The 19,163-nt window shown below is 35.0% G+C and overlaps 1 protein-coding gene and 1 pseudogene across 1 annotated transcript; both read left to right on the forward strand.

Moving 5' to 3' along the window:
* The first annotated feature begins 1,587 nt into the window (after positions 1-1,587).
* LOC122225404 lies at positions 1,588-2,363 on the forward strand (annotated as a pseudogene).
* An 8,421-nt stretch (positions 2,364-10,784) lies between these two features.
* LOC122225405 (olfactory receptor 6C3-like) lies at positions 10,785-11,744 on the forward strand. The gene has a single exon (XM_042948314.1). It carries the CDS (start codon positions 10,785-10,787, stop codon positions 11,742-11,744), a length of 960 nt encoding a protein of 319 aa, XP_042804248.1.
* Positions 11,745-19,163: the final 7,419 nt, after the last annotated feature.

Raw genomic sequence — 19,163 nt, forward strand, 5'->3', positions numbered from 1 at the left:
CAGATGGACTGAACACATATATTCAGAACATTTCATTCCAAAGCAGAATACACATTCTCTTCAAGTGCACATGGGACATTGTCCAGAAGAGATCACATACTGGATCGCAAATCAGGTCTCAATCAGTACAAAAAGATTGAGATAATACCATGCACATTTTCAGACCACAATGCTGTGAAACTTGAAGTCAACCACAAGAAAGAAATTGGAAAGACCACAAATACATGGAGGTTAAGAACATTCTACTAAAGAATAAAGGGGTCGGGGTGCCTGGCTGGCTCAGTCACTTAAATATCTGACTCTTTTGAGAGACAGAGACAGAGTGTGAGCAGGGGAGGGGCAGAGAGAGAGAGAAAGACACAGAATCTGTAGAAGCTCCAGGCTGAGCTGTCAGCACAGAGCCCGATGTGGCGCACGAACTCACAAGCCATGAGATCATGACCTGAGCTGAATCAGACGCTTAACCGGCTGAGCCACCCAGGTGCCCTATATCTGACTCTTAATATTGGCTCAGGTCATGATTTCATAGTTCATTAGATCAAGCCTCCATGCTGACAGAGCAGAGTTTCACTGGGATTCTCTCTCCCTCTTTCTCTGCTTCTCTCTCTCTCTCTCTCAAAATTAATAAATAATCTTTAAAAAAAAAATGAATGAATCAGCCAGGAAATTAAAGAAGAAATTTTAAAAATAAATGGAAACAAATGAAAACGAAAACATGACAGTCCAAAACCTTTGAAATGCAGCAAATGTGGTCCTAAGAGGGAAGTATATGGCAATACGGGTCTTCCTCAAGAAGGAGAAAAATCTCAAACAAGCAACCTAAACTTATACCTATGAGAGAAAGAAAATAAACAACAAATGAAGCCTAAAGCCAGCAGCTGAAGGGAAATAATAAATATTAAACCAAAAAAAAATGATATAGAAAAAAAATAGAACAGATCAATGAAACCAAGAGCTCCTTCTTTGAAAAATTAATAAAATTGATAAACCTTTAGCCAGATTCATCCAAGAAAAAGGACTGAAATAAACAAAGTCACGAATGAGAGAGGAGAAATCACAACCAACAGAAATAGAAATAATTTTAAGAGAATATTATGAAAACTACATGCCAGCAAAATGAACAAGTTGAAAAAAATGGATAAATTCCTAAAAACATATAAATTACCAAAAGTTCAACAGGAAGAAATAGAAAAGTTGACCAGACTGATAACCAGCAAAGAAATTGAATCAGTAATCCATTATCTCTCAACTGTCAAAAGTCCATGGCTTCACAGATGAATTCTACAAAACATTTAAAGATGAGTAAATACCTATTTTTCTAAAATTATTCCAAAAACTAGAAATGGAAATGAAACTTCCAAATTTACTCTATGAGGCTTTGCTTTATTTTACAATATATTTGGCTTAAAGAAAATAAAAATCTGTATGAGAAACCATACAATGATTACAGAGTTTGTTCTCTTGGGCATCTCAGATGACCCAAAGCTTCAGGTTAACTTTATTTATGGCTTATGTATTAAATGTCACCAGAAACCTAACCACCATTAACAGAATGTCACCTTGACAAAATGTCATCTCAAGATTACTATGTATTACTTCCTGAGGAATTTCTGCTTCTTAGAAATTACATTCACCAGTGTATCTATCCCCAGATTTGGGGGGACAATCATTACTAAAGTTAAGACATTTCCTATAACAATTGTTTAGCTCAGCTATTTTACTTCACCGTCATGGGTATGTCAGAGATTTTTCTTCTCAGGGCCACGTCTTTTGATCATTACATTGCCATCTGCAGGCCTCTTCATTTCACCACCATCATGAACAAGAATATCTTCACCCTGCTGGTCTTTGGGTCATGGCTGGGAGGATTACTTACCATTTTCCCACTACTCATGCTCATCCTCCAGCTAGGTTTCTGTGCTGCCAATGTAACTGATCATTTCTCCTGTGACTATTTCCCCATCTTACAACTTCATGCTCAGATACATGTCAGCTCAGCGTTAGGAGATGATTGGCCTTTACTTTGCTTTTGCTACTCTGCTCTTCACATTGGCATTCGTGATTCTTTCCTACATGTGCATTCTTAGCACCATTCTGAGAATCCCGTCTGCTACTCAGAGGAAAAAGGCTTTTCCACATGTTCTTCTCTCTTGATTGTCATTTCCATCTCTTATGGGAGCTGCATATTCATGTATGTCAAGCCTTCAGCAAAAGAAAGAGCATCACTGACCAAAGGGGTAGCTATTCTCAACACCTCAATTGCCCCCATGTTGAACCCTTTTATTTATACCCTGAGGAACCAGCAAGTAAAACAAGCTTTCAAAAATTTGCTTCATAAAGTAGTGTTTTCTAGAAACAAATGAAAGTATGTATTAACAAGAAAGGATGTTACTGGGAAGATCCACCAAAGGAAAAACAAAATTTTGACTTCTACAATATGCTCCCATATTCATCTCACAGATACTTGCAAGGCTGTGCTCATTTGCTTAAGCTTTCTTGTACACTGAAAGTAACTATGTTGTGTTTTTCAAACTGTGTGTGGGTTCCATTTTCTCATTGATTTACAATTCTAAATAGAAATCCAGTGGCTATAAAATGTAAATCATTTTCCTGATTGTTCTGAATGATATAATTTTGTATATTGTAATGGCTAAAGGAGTAAACACTGTTTTCATCAACTTACACTTTTTGTTAACAATATCACAGATTCTTTTGTAAAGTTTAAAAGTATGAAATTATCTGTAACAACCATATTTTTTGCACACTATGTGCAGTATCTAATTCTTCCAACTCATTTAGTTGACTTGAGCGCTTATTTTACTACGTATGATTTGAACATCGTACGTCTTCTGTTTTCCAGTTATCCTTAAGGCATGCATTATGTATCTTTTTTAACATACTTTCCTTGTTTATTTGTATTTTTTTAAAAAATATTTAACACATGAATATTTAGGCAATTATCACTAAACTTAAGCCACCAGGAAGTTTGATAAAAATTTAATAAAATTTGTTCTATAGAGAACATTTGTATTGTGCTGTATGCTGAACTACGTATGTCCTCAATCATATCATATTTAATCTTCACAGCTAGATAGTAAATTAGACTAATTATCTCTTTTTTTACAAGTGAATAAATAGATGCTCAGAAAAGTTGTATAAGTTGCCTGCGGTCTTCTGCTATAACAGCCAATATCATAACTTGATTTGAAAAACAAAACAAACTGACAAAAACTTGTTTGCTTGCATAGCTTTTACTAAGGACCTACACAATCTTTTTTTTTTTAATTTTTTTTTAACGTTTATTTATTTTTGAGAAAGAGAGAGACAGAGCATGAACGGGGGAGAGTCAGAGAGACAGAGGAAGACACAGAATCTGAAACAGGCTCCAGGCTCTGAGCTGTCAGCACAGAGCGTGACGCGAGGCTTGAACTCACGAACCGCAAGATCATGACCTGAGCCAAAGCCAGACGCTTAACCGACTGAGCCACCCAGGCGCCCCAGTACCTACACAATCTTACGGGTGTTTTTCACTCACATTTTCTCATTTGGACATGATCATATTATTCTAGTGTAGTCCACGTCGGTACTAACTCCTAATATTATACTTGGCATATAAATTAGAACATTAATCAAAACAAGAAATTCTTCAACTGCTGTTGCTAGTGAGAAATAGAATGATCAAGAAAAAATCTAAAGTATTAGCAGTATTATGATACCCAGACTTCCTATTAGAAGTTAGACTAAAAATGGGGCGTCTGGGTGGCTTGGTCGGTTAAGCATCCGACTTCGGCTCAGGTCATGATCTCACGGTCCGTGAGTTCGAGCCCCGCATCGGGCTCTGTGCTGACAGCTCAGAGCCAGGAGCCTGCTTCTGATTCCGTGTCTTCCTCTCTCTCTGACCCTCCCCCGCTCATGCTCTGTCTCTCTCTGTCTCAAAAATAAATAAACGTTAAAAAAAATTAAAAAAAAAAAAAGAAGTTAGACTAAAAAAATGGAGTTAATGAATAGACTTAGTACAATGTAGTAGATTACCAGTTTAAAAAATGGCATTGAGTAGAGATGCATTCAGTAGAGATCTGCATTAGGAATTGAGATATGTGGTTGCTAATCTCTAAAAAACAATGTCAAGGGAAAAAAATATATTGTGGTTGCAATTTACAACTGGATATATCAAAAAGTATAAAAACAAAATAGTATATTTTGTTTTATTATATCAATTAATTCATCCTCAGTTAAAAAAGGAAGTTACTATCTACGTGTGTTGCCAATTGGATATAGTCCATGTGGTATTGTGTTTAAGAAAACAGACTTTAATTTTAGGAAGTCTAAGATCATATTGGACACTTGCTAGCTGTGTGAATTTGTGGAAGGTATACAACTGTATCAGCCTCAGTTCTTCATGTGGGAATGTAGAATCAGAGAATAAAATTTCATAGCTGTGTTTAAAGGACTAAATGAAATAAATAATAAAAGTGCTTAAGTATCACTGAAATAAATAACGCCTTTGTGAAATCACAACTACCATGAATATCCTTCCTGAAGTTAGGAATTAATTCCAACTAAAAAAAAAATAAGTAAAGAGGCTATTCATGTATGTTAGTAAGTGTTACATAAAAGAGCACATTAGTTATGTTATTTCAATTAATTGTCAAAAACACTGTTGAGGGGTGCCTGGGTGGCTCAGTTGGAATAAACGTCCCACTTCGGCTCAGGTCATGATCTCGCAGTTCGTGAGTTAAAGTGTCATGTCCGTCTCTGTGCTGACAGCTCAGAGCCTGGAGCCTGCTTCAGATTCTGTCTCCCTCTCTCTCTGCCCCTCCCCCATTCACACACTGTCTCTCTCTCTCCCGAAAATAAATAAAAATTGAAAATTAAAACACTCTTGAAATTTCAACTCCATGTCAAAGAAAACTGAAGCCTAAAAAAATCAAGTAACATCCAAAGTCACAAATTCTATTAAGTGGTTCATTTGCCTTTTCAGTCCATGTCTTCCTAATGGCAAAAACCATACATGTTCTATGATAATAAACTCACCCTATAATGTCCTAAGCACAAGTTAGTAGTAAGTTTAAATGCCATAACTTTATTAACAATTTATTTACTTTTCCTTCCTTGTTCATATTTTAGATAGCTAGTTAACAAACCAAAGCATGAGCCCTGGGTGTCATATGCAAGATGTGCATCACTGGGTTCTATGCCTGAAGCCAAGACTACACTGTATGTTAACTAACTTGAAAATAAAAAAAAATAAAGAAAAACAAACAAATAAATAAATAATAAACCAAAAGCATGAGGTTATGTATTGATATTCAGCATAAACTCTTATAGGTATGATGTTACTATTTCTGAAAACATTATTAAATGTGATTTGGTGATCTCTCTTTCCCTTGATCTGTCACTATACACAACTGTATGAATTCTAAAAACTGAATCTGCTCATTTTTAATGAAATGAATAAATGTAAAGTATTCTGATTTCTCCAGGGAAAAGAGTACTTAAAATAATTATGAAGAGAGTAAAAGACAATTCTAATAATTGTTCCAACCACTCAGTGGAGTCAACTGTGGAGATTTTGTTTAATTCAGGCAGAAAGAAGGTTTCACATGAACTCTAATTTGTCAAGAATGAATGAGCAGTACCAGAAATGAATTTCAGTGTAACTATGAAGCTGAACTAGATGCTGCCCATAATTAACTGAATTAATTTCTTTTCCTTTTCTCTAATATATTAAGCTGAACATGAACAACTCCTTTATTAAACAATTTAATAAAGGAAAAAGACACAGGGTTACATGATCAGTAAAGCAAATTGCTTAGGAGACACTCTCTGAACATGATGTCATTTAATGAGCTTTAAATAAAGAAGAGATAAGTGAGTAAATACATAAGATGAAAAAAAAACACTTTCAATATTAATGCATTACTAAGGGAGACTTCCACCCAACACAACAGAAAGAATTATTTTAAATTTTTTATTTCATTTGAAACACCTGAGATGAAGTGGAACCACTCAAAAGGTCCTCTCTCAGACTGTCAAAGGGACATTATTTGGACTTTGATTCTCATGTATTTTTTTTTAAACAGAGTCATTTTCTTACCCTGAGCATCAGTGAAATTGCCATTAACCAGTTTATCAGAGGGCCATTGCGAATATTTACTTGATGGTCAAGATTTAGGGAGGGCAGGATATCAAAATGTTTTAAGAACTAAAGCCATGAAGATGCTTTCTAGCCTTATTTGCCAATGTTAAATGTTATTTTTAAAATTCAATTTTAAATAGCTCAGTGAATCACAGGAATCCTTAAAAGGCACATCAAACTTAATTGTGATGGAAAGAATGGAAGGAAATGTGTATCTTAATAGCATAAGCCATTACACTTAACTGAAATAAATATAATTAAAATGTATACTTTTAATGTATATTTTCATAAAAAGTATGTTATTTTTATTGTATTATTTAATGTACATTTAGTTGGTGAGATAACCACATGAAGCTAAATTATTCCAAGAGATTTTATTTTTATTATTTTGTATTTAAACTTTTTTTAATGCTTATTTATTTCTGAGACAGAGAGAGAGTGTGTGCAAGTGGCAGGGAGGGGCAGAGAGAGGGAGATAGAGAATCCGATGCAGGCTCTACTCAGACAGCAGAGAGCCCGATGGGGGACTCACACTCACCAACCATGAGGTCATGATCTGAGCTGAAGTCGGGCACTTAACCAACTAAGCCACCCAGGCACCCTTCCAAGAGATTTTAAATGCTGTAATTGGACCAGACATACAAGTGGGATTTAATCTAACAACAACAACAACAACAACAACAACAACAAAAATAGCTTAAATATCTTAAACTGTTCCTAGGTAGGAATAATATTGTGGATGGTAGGGCTGTTATTCTAATACTGGTGTATGTGCAACATGAGGAAAAGAAGCAAATGAAAATTAACGTGATATTACGATTTATCTAATGCTATTCATAGCCAGGGCTCTAATCATGAAATAAAGGAAATATAAATGTTCAACAGATAAAAGGGGGGGGGGGGGCGAACCTAAAAGTATTGTAGTCTTAAGTTTGAATGATACATTTAAATTACGCTCATAGACATTTTATTTGAAAATAAAATATATGTGTTTGCTGGCCCTCTCCACTGAAAATACCTAGAAAGGATGATCGAACTCATAGTAATTATCATAGCTAGTGCCCAGATTCTTAATGTTCCTAATCAACCCCAGATTTCCTAATCAATGGAAGGAGGACTCTTGAGAGAAATGACTCAGTCCAGTTCTCATACAGAAAAGTATAGCATGAGCCTGGGGACACTTGTCATCCAAGATGGGAAGGAAGCAATCAAAGAGGAAAAGTGTACTGCCCAAAAGGGAGGAGTTTTCCCCCAGCAGATGCACTCCAAAGAGATAGTGATCCCAATTTAAATCTCTCTTGAAATGTTTAAGTCAATCACTAATGTGACCTACAACAAAAGCAAAATTTATAAAGCCATGAATTCATAACAATACCCCAAAAAGATACTAGAAAACCAACCCTAACTACAGAATAAAGTAGGCATTCACCTGGAAAATGACAGATTAAGAACAGAACCGTCTTGCAGTACATAATGAATTAATGATCCAGCCATTGATAAACAAAGCCTGCTAAGAAAAAAAAAAAGAAGAAGAAGAAGACAATTAGACATGTATGTCCTGCTAAAAGTTTAAATTCCATCTCTAGGGTAGTCTTACAAAAAAACGTTCCCAAACCTAAACCTGGATTGAGCCTCTAAATCTAGCAACTAGAGGCAGTCATGAAGACGAGCTTACAATCAAGTGAAGCATGACTGCACATTGCCCTCTATAAATAATAACAGATTTTCTTATTGCCTATTAGTTGGGCTTTTAGGGTAAAAACAAAATACCATTTCATTACTGCAACAAAACTGATCTATAAGATTACCATATTATATACTTGAAAGTTGCAGAGGGGCGCCTGGGTGGCTCAGTCAGTTAAGTGTCCGACTTCGGCTCAGGTCATGATCTCACAGCTTATGAGTTCAAGCCCTGTGTGGGGCTCTGTGCTGACAGCTCAGAGCCTGGAGCCTGCTTCAGATTCTGTCTCTCTCTCTCTCTCTGTCCCTCCCCTACTCATGCTCTGTCTCTGTCTCTCAAAAACAAACATTTAAAAAAAATTTTTAAATAAATAAATAAAGTTGCTGGGAGAGTAAACCTTAAATGTTCTCACCACAAAAAAAAGGGTAAATATACGAGTGATCGATGTGTTAACTACGCCTATCCTTGTAATCATTTCATACATACAACTGTATAAAGTCAAAACATTGTACCCTTAACCTTACACAGTGTTACATGTCAATTATATCTCAATAAAACTAAAAAAAAAAAAAAAAAAAAAAAAAAGTGATTTGGACCAGGGTATCACTCTCTATGACTTACAGCCACATCTGCAAAAATTCTCTTTTACTGAGCGCTCCTTTAACTAGGATAAATAAATGAAGTCTACATGGTCATAAATTTGAGTTAGGCCTACCTATTTCTTCCATTTTTCTGCCTACTCTGTTCTAATTCCCCTCTTCCAGTAAGTAATTCCCAAACAAATGTGCATCCCAGCTGTGATTTAGGTCTGCACTAGTGACTGTATTATTTGATTATATAAAATCATTATGTATATTTTACATTAAATGCATGTTTTGTTATTTTATTTAGATATAAAACACATTTAATATTAAGTAGCTATGGGGCACCTAGGTGGCTCGGTTGGTTAATCAGTGTAATAGCATTTTTTTTAAATGTGAGTATGATATGTGCATCATAATAGTTATTATTTAATTTAGAATTATGAAATGGCCTTACTTCTCAATGTCTCAACACTAACAAAGCCTAAGAATAAACAACAAAAAGGGTATATGTTCAAAAGTTCGTATTTCCAGAAGCTTAAAAATAAATTAGATTCTGAGTTTTATTTTTGTAAGAAAGTCGGTTTCACAACTTTTTATTACTCATGAAATATTAGGTAATTGTGATTAATGGAAGTAATTATTTTATAGAAGACAACATTTCAGGTTCTCTGTGGGATATGAAGGTGAACATAACCATTCTCAAGGGAGATTCACCATACAGAAGAGCTAAAAGGCTACTGAGAAATGCAAGGCTTCCAGAAATCCCTCATGGTCTCCCATATAGCACAGATCTGGCCTGGACTTGGCTTTGTTCCCAGGAGATCAACGAACAACTTTCTTTTGAGGTCAAAACAAGGAGACTTGGAAAATTTGAGCTGTGAGTGCAACCAGACGGAAGCCAATTTTAAGAATCTGTCCTCAGAACCCAACGATGTTATATCCCTGTCATTTCTCTCTTTAAATATTGCTTTAAGTTTTTATATCAACATTATTGAAGAGGACTCTCATATTAGTTCAATATATTTTTAAGCTTTCTGACATTGTATTTTTATTTCCTGAACTATTTCCTTTGAGTCATCGAAAATAGAGACAAAACAAATCAAATCTGATCAGAGTGAACTTTGCTAAAGTCTGGCAAGGAAGCAATGAGGTGCATTCTAATCTTCACAGCCCAAATTTGACTATTTAAATTTAAAGGAGTTAACTGTCATAATTTTACAAAACCAAATCTACAGCATAACACAGCTGGGAATTAACTGAATAGGTTAGTACCAATGGTAGACATTCTTCTTTATGTTTCTGGAATACCCTTATGGATCAGAGGTCTCATGTAAAAGATAAGTGTGAGGCAGAATTACAAGAGAATCAAACACTTTTTCATAAAGCTAATAGCTCAGAAGGAAGATTCAAACAGAATATAGAACCGACAGAGCTACTAAGATCTGAGGCAACTACTTCTTTCCCAGTTTGTGCCACAGTGTAATACACAAAATGGATAATGTATGTCCCTTTAAGCTCAAAAGTAAAAATGTTTCTATATGTACATTTCTAGCAAGTCACAGAAGATGTCAAACATTAATGATTTCAGTGGAATTACAAGACAAACCAGTAAGTGAGTATGTTCTGTTAAATAAAATAATTAGGTTATTTATTCAATCATATAGTAAATACATATGTATTATTACGTAATATAAAAATATAATGTTCTCACATAATCTTGATGACTACACCAAAAATATTAATGTAGAAGTAAATTAATAATTAGTAATTTATATCCTATTTTACTTGTTAAGAAAGTTATTAATTGATTATTTGTATCATACAAAGTATAATGGTTATTACTTTAACCGTTCTAAACTTCACTTTTACCTTGTGATGGAATTAAGATTATCCATTTATGCTTCTAGGTAGTGGCATCGTTTAATAAATACTTGACAGGAAAGAAAGAAAATGCATATTTCTCTTAATTTTTCAAGAAGATTGTAATGATTTGCATAAATTGGACAAAGCAAGAAGTACTGATTTTATTTATCATCTCTCAATGATGATAAATCATCACTCTCAATGATGTGAGTTACTGTATGAAGATTTCCAAACTTCTGGTACATTTCAAATAAGAAAACTAGTAAATAAAGCAAAACTCACGAATGTGTATGAAAACTAAATATAACAATAGAGTTCAACTGAAAATAAGATCAGCATGGATTATAGAACATACTTTAGAATTGTATCGATGACAGTGATATTGATCATCATGAATTATATCTTTCATCTCCTCCCTTTAATACTCTTGCCACCTAAATATCTTTAAGAGAAGAAAAAGGAGAGGGAGACAGACAGAGAGACAGAGAGACCGAGAGACAGAGAGACAGAGACAGAAATGAACCACACAGTGATCACAGAGTTTGTCCTGCTTGGCCTTTCTGATGATCCTGACCTTCAGATTGTGATTTTCCTCTTCTTATTTATCACATACATATTAAGTGTCGCTGGAAACCTGACTATCATCACTCTAACCTTGGTGGACCCTCATCTACAGACACCAATGTATTTCTTCCTCCGAAACTTCTCTTTCTTAGAAATCTCATTTACAACTGTCTGTATTCCTAGATTTCTAGGAGCAATTATCACCAGGGATAAAACTATTTCCTTTAACAATTGTGCAGCCCAACTCTTTTTCCTTATTTTCATGGGGGTGACAGAATTTTACATTCTCACTGCCATGTCCTATGATCGCTACATTGCCATCTGCAAGCCTCTGCATTACACCGCCATCATGAACAGGAAACTCTGCACCTGGCTTGTGCTCTGTGCGTGGCTGGGAGGGTTCCTGACCATTTTCCCACCCCTCATGCTTCTGCTCCAGCTGGATTACTGTGCTTCCAATGTCATTGATCACTTTGCATGTGACTATTTTCCCCTTTTACGACTGTCTTGTTCAGATACATGGTTTCTAGAAGTCATCGGTTTTTACTTTGCGTTGGTTGCTTTGCTATTCACTCTGGCATTGGTGATTTTATCTTACATGTATATTATCAGAACTATTTTGAGAATCCCATCTGCCAGTCAGAGAAAAAAGGCTTTCTCCACATGTTCCTCTCATATGATTGTCATCTCCATCTCTTATGGAAGCTGTATATTTATGTATGCTAATCCCTCTGCAAAAGAAAGGGCATCATTGACCAAGGGAGTAGCTATTCTCAATACCTCTGTTGCCCCCATGCTGAACCCCTTCATTTACACTCTGAGAAACCAGCAAGTGAAGCAAGCCTTCAAAGATGTGGTCCATAAAGTAGTATTTTCTTCAAATATTTATTTTGGCAAACAAAGGACATGCTAAAGAGTAAGTAGGTAAAATCTTAAAATTCCTAAATATCTGTATCCGTATGCTTGTTCCCATAGTCTCTTATATGCCACCTTACAGTTAACTTAATGTTTTTCCAGTCCATTTCCACTTCCACACCCAGATTTCCCCAATGCATGGTTTATTTACTTCTTTTAAAATATGGTAAACTTTATTTCTCCTACAAAATTTTTGGGTATGGATTTCTTTAAGACATACCCTATAACAGAATGTGAAAAACAGTTTTAATTCTATTAATAAAAAATCCCTAAAAAATACATATAACAGCCTATCATACTTTGAATGTAGAGTTTCAAAATCAGTGTGTGATTTCTTTTGTGTTTTCAAGATATTCATTGGTAATTTCTTAACATTTAAAAATATACACTTCCTATATATTGTATGTTACATTCAGTCCTTAGAAGTAATATGGAGTAGTGAATTACACTTTAAATGTAGAGCTTTATATTTTGTGAAATTTAGTGCATATTATCAAGGAAAATATTGATCATGATATTGAGCACTATTTATAGAATTTCCATGTTCTGTGTTATTTATATACATATATATTTATTAAAAATTCAAAATAAATGCAATAAAACTAAAAACATGCCACTTTCCTAGTTCATTGAGCATAATTTGTCAGTAGTGCATTTATTTCTCCAGGGTCGGCTAATGAAGATTTCATTTGTTTGATTGGACCATTTTTCTCTGTTTCTTCACAGTCCTACTACCTTTTTATTGTTATGTACACATTTGAAAACACAACCATCTCTCACAGTCTTGTAAAACCAGATTTGTGCAGAGCAAGACCATCACCATTCAGTCCCCCTAGAGATTCTGGGGGCCTCTCAAGCCTTTTCTAAGGATGTGCATTCTCAGAATTTCACATGGATATTCCTAGTTAGATTTTACTCATTTTTTGCTTTTCATGGAGCTTGTAATTTCTTTCTGAGCTCTGTTTCTGTCTGGGGTAACTCGGGTCCTGGAAGCAACGGCAGGCCATCCAGATCCTTTTTGTTCTCAGCAGCCCATAGTCACCTAGAGTATGTCAGGATCCCTGAGTTAACAAACAAATGTTTTTATTTTACCTTCACTTATTCCTTTTGCGACACTCTTCCTTACTTTATGGAAATCTGACTTTGTGAATTATATTATTTTCCTTCTCTTTAAAGCATTTCTTTTAACATTTCCTTCAAGCTTGGAACACTGACAAAACATACACTTAAGTTTCTGTTTGTCCAAGGAATTCTTTATTCCTTCAGGGATTTTTTTTTGTTTTCTTTTGTTTTGTTGGATTTTTCATTCTCTGCCTATGCTACCTTTCTATTCTTGCATTCCATCTGCTTTATCCAGGAGAGCCCTTATGATATTAATCATAGTTGGTTTAAATTTCCAGTCTAATCATTCTAACACCTCTGTCATGTCTGGTTCTGAATCATTCTCTGCCTCTTCAAAACTTTTTTTTTTTCCTTTTTTAACTCTGTACTGTTTTCTTGACAACCAGACATGATGCACTGGGTAAAAAGAACTGGAGCAAATAGCCTTTAGGGGCTGTGAGAGTCAGGCATCGGGGGAGGGGAAGGATTCCACAGTCCTATGATTAGGTCTCAGTCTCTTAGTGAGCCTAGGCCTCTGGACTGTGAACTTCATAAGGGTTTCTCAGTTCTTTCTCCCCAGTTCAGTCAGACAGGAAACTTAGAGTGGGCTAGAGTTGAGTATTTCCCTTGTCCTACGTGGAAGGCTAGAGGACACTGGAGTTGGGTATTTCTCTCCCTGGGTCAGTTAAGCACTGATAGTGTTCCAGCAGGTTTGTCTCTGGCCATCTAAGATTTCTGTGAGGGCAGGCTCTCTCAACAACAACACAGTGCTCTGATGCATTTCAAAATGGTTCCTTTTCTCTTGCCCCTGACAGAAGCAGGAGGTGATTTTTCTCTGACATTCACTACCTGAACCTGGTTGAGCTCCTGGAAGCATATCTCAAAAATGGGATGGGGCCTCATATATCTTGGTCCCCCCAGAGCTTTTAACTCTGTGTTTCCTCCCTGAACCTCCACAAATTATCAGTTTACTTCCGGTTTTCCTGTGCTGGCACTGGACCTTGTGGTAGTTTTGGCTCCCAAGTCTCTGTTCCCTTAAACCTTCACTTCTTGTATTTATCCGTCTGATTTTCAATCTTAAGGACAGTGATTTGCCTTCCCTAAGGATACAAAGAGAGTGGATTTTTCAATCTGTTCATCTTTTTTCCTTATTGTTAGACTTGAGTGGTGATTTGCAACTCCTTACTTGCAGAACTGGAAACTGAAGGTGTCCTCTGTCTTCAAACATATTGTTTTTCCATTTAATCTCACATCTCCATATGTTCGTTTCATGAGTATCGGTGCATATCAAGCCACTCCTTACAGAAACAGAAGGCTCCACATAATGTTTTCTTTAATTCTCTAAAAACTTGCAGATTCATTGTTAATCCTAGTTTATAAATGAAGAAAGGCCTTTAACAATTTTCCAAGATTGCAACATGAATAAATATCATAACTTGCATTTGAACCTCTCTCTCTTGGACCTAGATTCCATTTTAAAAATCTTTCTGGTAAACTGCCTCCCATTGGTGTTCTTGTATAGCACAAGCACTTATATATCAATCAAAAAATATGTTTTTGAAAATTTTGAGCCCTAATGTAACAAAGTTTTGTATACTTGAAAACTTGAGTAGAAATTAAAGAAATCTGTTAAAATAGCTTTTTTAATAGATATGCTGGTTATGCTATTAGTCGTGATATGAACAATTAGATCATCAGCCCCAAATTACTTTGACCTCCAAATATAATTTTATTAGATACGATGGTTGAATGAGGATAAATTAGAGTGTTTAACAAGCAAAGAATCACTATTTAGGGGAAACTTTTGATGAACATGTGATTCAACAGAAAGCTTAGAACATGTTGAAAGTGGACTTTTGTATAAATTCATGTTAGAAAAATGACTCAGAAATAATGAGGTCAATAGGGCATATTACCTAGTATAATGGAGTAAGTTTGCTGAATAAAAACTGGCTTGGTGTAGTAGAGAAAGTTCTGAACTGAGAAACAGGTTACTTTATTTATATCTTTCACAACATTTTCTCTCATCGGTTTACCCTTGATTTTGGTTATTATAGGACAGTGGGACTCGTATCTATTTTGATTCCATTTTCTTCCCAGTGTTTTGTATACTATTTAAAGATAGCAGGTCCTGGAAAGATATTTGTTGAATGAAAACAAATAGTGCATGAGTCAACAAGCTTCTTTTTTTGCTGTTTCTAAAATGGACAAAAAGGAATGTGAATTGTAAAATCATGACACATTTCCAGATATTATGCTTTCATTAATTACAGGGTTAAACCCAGCACATCTTTCAAATGGAAAAGGATTTCTGGATAGTAGATCCTTCTCAAGAATTAGCACCATTTCTATTTTGCGAGAATGATTCTTGGAAAATGTTGAAGAGTTCAATGAGTATTTAATCCATATTTTTTCACGCCTTTCGATGGGAATCCAGGGAGCACTGAACTCTATCCCACTCTTTGTATTGCTCTGCATTCAGCATTTCTGAACAATTTATGTGATACTACTAGCTTGGAGAGTCACTTTAATGGAGACATTTTAGTGTATGATAAAAATGTAATGTTTTCATGTAAGATTAAGTTGTCCCAGTATTTAACTCACCAAGAAAAGAAGTGGGGGCCTCAATTTGTCAAAGAAATTCTGATTTAGGAAATTCAGGAGACCTCTCCCAAAAGCTTTGCAACTAAGTTATTTTCTCACTTAGATAATGTGCAAAATATTCCATCCGTTTCTGGCTTACTTCACATGCCCTTTGTAACTCTTTGGGTATTATCACAAAAGTTTGCTGTTCCAATATTGGTGCAAATGTTGATAACATTTTTATAATCCCTTAGTGTACTTTCTCTAAGCCCTTGTTGGCACATTTGATTCACTGGAGTAATAGCCATGAGAGATAGGTATTTATGGTAGATAAAACATGTACCTATGCAGGTGAAAGTCCATATAGAATCTTTGTCCAGAAAGGCCAAAGCAACTCCAAACCTAGCTTGTCTTCACTATTTTTGCTCCCATAATTACAATGGAAAATGAGTAATAGAATATAAACTATAGAAATAAAGTAATTCCAAATGTATTAAGAGTGATTTTTAGGAATACTGAATCTCCTAACCTAAAACTGAAATAGTTGTCAATGTGGATTTTTATCATTGCAACCAGCTGATGCAGAACGTTTGTATGACAAGTAGAGGTAAGGCTGTAAAGTTGAAGCCAATGAAAAATTTCCTTTTCTTAGCACCGATTCATTCATTTTTTTAAATTTTTTTTAATGTTTATTTATTTTTGAGACAGAGAGAGACAGAGCATGAGTGGGGGAGGAGCAGAGAGAGAGGGAGACACAGAATCATTACCTGAGCCAAAGTCGGTTGCTCAACCGACTGAGCCACCCAGCACCCCTGATTCATTCATTCTTAACTCAACTTTTCATCAGATCATATAGAAAAATTGGGGGTTGCTATTTCTTTCCGAATGCATCAAGGATTATGAAAATGAGCATGTTACATTTCCTATTTCTCATAATTTATTCTTTTATTAATTTTCAGAATTATTTTCTCTGAGTTTGGACTCCCCCACTGAATATAGGTATTGAATACTAGGTAGCCCATGCTCAATTCTATCATTTAGTAGCTGTCTGACCTTGTTTATGTTATTTAACCTCTCTCATTGTCAGTTTCTTTTAACCAACACAGGATTATAAAAATTAGTAAATGAGGTAAGAACATACACCGTTAGCAGTCTCTCACATGAGGGACTACAAAAACGGTTTTTGTTATTTTGCACTGGGGCTCTATTCCTCAAGTGTGATCGTTGATTTTATTTTTAGGAATAATAAGGATATTAGTAACTGCTGTCTGGGAGTACATGCTATAAAATTGTTGTACAATTTTACTTTGTATTTAAATTAGCTCTATTTCCATAATATATTATTCTCATTTTAAAAGTTAAAAAAAAATCTAAAACTCAGAGAGATTAAGTAACTTGTCCAAAGTTACAATACTATACTATAATGTAGCTAAGTTGCATTTTTAACTTTAAACTACTTAATTTCTCTTTGAGTGCAAAGCCCACAGGTTGCCCCAATAATACCATGCATTATAAATTAATATTAAGTTCTGATGCCTTTGTTTTATAAGAAGCCCTTTCCCTTTTAAATTGAAAATGATCTACAGATATAGTTACCTGGTTAACAGACTGAGATAATCAGGGTTTAAGTAGAACACCTACCTATGAAAACCTACAGATTTAGAAGTGATTTAGATGATTACTGTTTTCCTTCATTATTCCTATTCATATTGGTTGGTGCTCTGATCTGACTTGGGATTTAAATATCCCCTTTCTATTAGAATAAAAAAGCAAGGTCCTATCTTTTTTTCAGAGGACTCAGGTAAACTGCATTCTGAACACACTTTAGGAATACTCTAAGGCATTACTAAAATAATAATCCGAAAAAGAATCTAAATTGGTTCATCTTATGAGATTTTTTGCATTCAGTCACCATGAAGTTCTTACATGATATTAGATGTCACCAAACATACATCAAAAATGGAATGAATCATTCCAGAAAAAAAATAGTACTTGGTGTAAACCAAATACTCAAGATATCAGATTAAACCAGCATTTTGCTCTCTATTTTGACAAACTGGTCTAACATACAGACCTAAAACCAAGAAAAAGATTGTCAAGTGAGAGAGACATAGAGAATTGGAAAACTGAGTAGTAATGTTGTGGGTACAAATTGCCTTGAGGATATACGCATTCACACCTTTTTTGGGAGTTTTAACTTGAGAGATTTCAGCACACATAGAGAATGCAGAATGATACAGTTAGTTTCCAACTAAAGTGTGGAATTTAGGGAGACTCTAACCATCTTTCCTAATTATTAAAAAAAACAAACAAGGAAACACAAGCTCTTATACCTTAATAGGTCTTTTTAAATTGTTGCATTTTAAGTTGGACATAGGAAGACACTATTCTCTTCTCAACAGAGCCATCCTTAAAATTCATATGAAATGGCAGAGGTGTCCTAAAAGTCATTTATTTAAATAAAATATTTAGTTGGTGCTTATTATTTTATTCACATGCATCAGTTATTTCATTTAGCACAACAGCAAGTATTTGTTCATTAAATAGGTTAATTTTCACTTTCATGAGCCACCCAACATAGTTCAACAAAGATACCCAGGATGGGTTCAAATTCATTGAAACAAAAAGGGGCAGGGAGCATACTAAATTTGTGATCATAAGTTACATGTGACGGGGAAGAAGAAATATGGATGAGTGGTTAGGAAGGAAAGCCTAAAATGATGTTTTAGATTCTTGGATAAATTTTTCATTACTCCACCAAAAACATCACAGAAATGGTTGAGAGATCAAAGGATCTATACAGCTATTAATTATAGAGGATTGTTAATCAAGAACAATGACCTTTATTTTTTTAAAGTTTTTTTAATGTTTAATTTTGAGAGAGAGTGTGTGAGCAGGTGAGGGGCAGAGAGAAGAGGGTAGATCTGAAGCAGGCTCTGCTGACAGCACAGAGCTGCTGTGGTGCTCAAACTCATGAACTGTGAGATCAAGACCAGACCCTAATCGAGCCACCCAGGCACCTCAAGAACAATGACCTAATTGAAATATCTATTACACACTTGAATTGCCATAAGTTTGTTTACAAAATATGTCATTGTGATGTCTTTTTCCTCAAGTAAGTGCTCCTCAGCCTGTTTTCTCCAGTCCCTAAGAAATACTCATTTCTTGTGAACCTCACATACTTTCCCAATAGCATTAGCACTATCCATCTTACCTCAAATGTACCTTCTAATCAACAGCAATATTTTTGGCTACACAGGGGAAGTGAGTGAGAAGACAGCTCAAAGATGTAAGAGAAAAAAACAAAAAATTTCACAGTATTATGATGCATTATATACTACAAATCAACAATCTGACATCTTTAAACTAAAGATTCTATTGCAAAACTTCTCTCAGGACACTGAACTGAAAACCTAACTATTTAATGAGAATGCCCAGAGTAAGGGATAGGATAATGGACCAGTTCAATTCATTGAGGGAACTTTTAGCTTCTCTCTAAAATGCATTGATGATGATGATGATGATTATAATTCAGGAAGAGAAAATAAAGGGATTTCATGTGCTATCTCCTTGATTACTCCCAGGTATTGACAAAATAAAGCTTCTACAAGTAAAGGCTAACGTACATAGAAAGGAAAATATAAAAATACTATACGCGATAGAAAGCAGAAGACATATACAGAGAGAATACACTACAAGGTTTAGATGGAAGAAATTTTGAAGGAAAAAAGTT

Source organism: Panthera leo, chromosome B4 (assembly GCF_018350215.1).
Source record: "Panthera leo isolate Ple1 chromosome B4, P.leo_Ple1_pat1.1, whole genome shotgun sequence".
NCBI classification, from domain to species: domain Eukaryota; kingdom Metazoa; phylum Chordata; class Mammalia; order Carnivora; family Felidae; genus Panthera; species Panthera leo.

Bases quoted from the DNA above. Each gene is read 5' to 3' on its own strand.
- LOC122225405 (XM_042948314.1), top strand. From the start codon at position 10,785: ATGAACCACACAGTGATCACAGAGTTTGTCCTGCTTGGCCTTTCTGAT.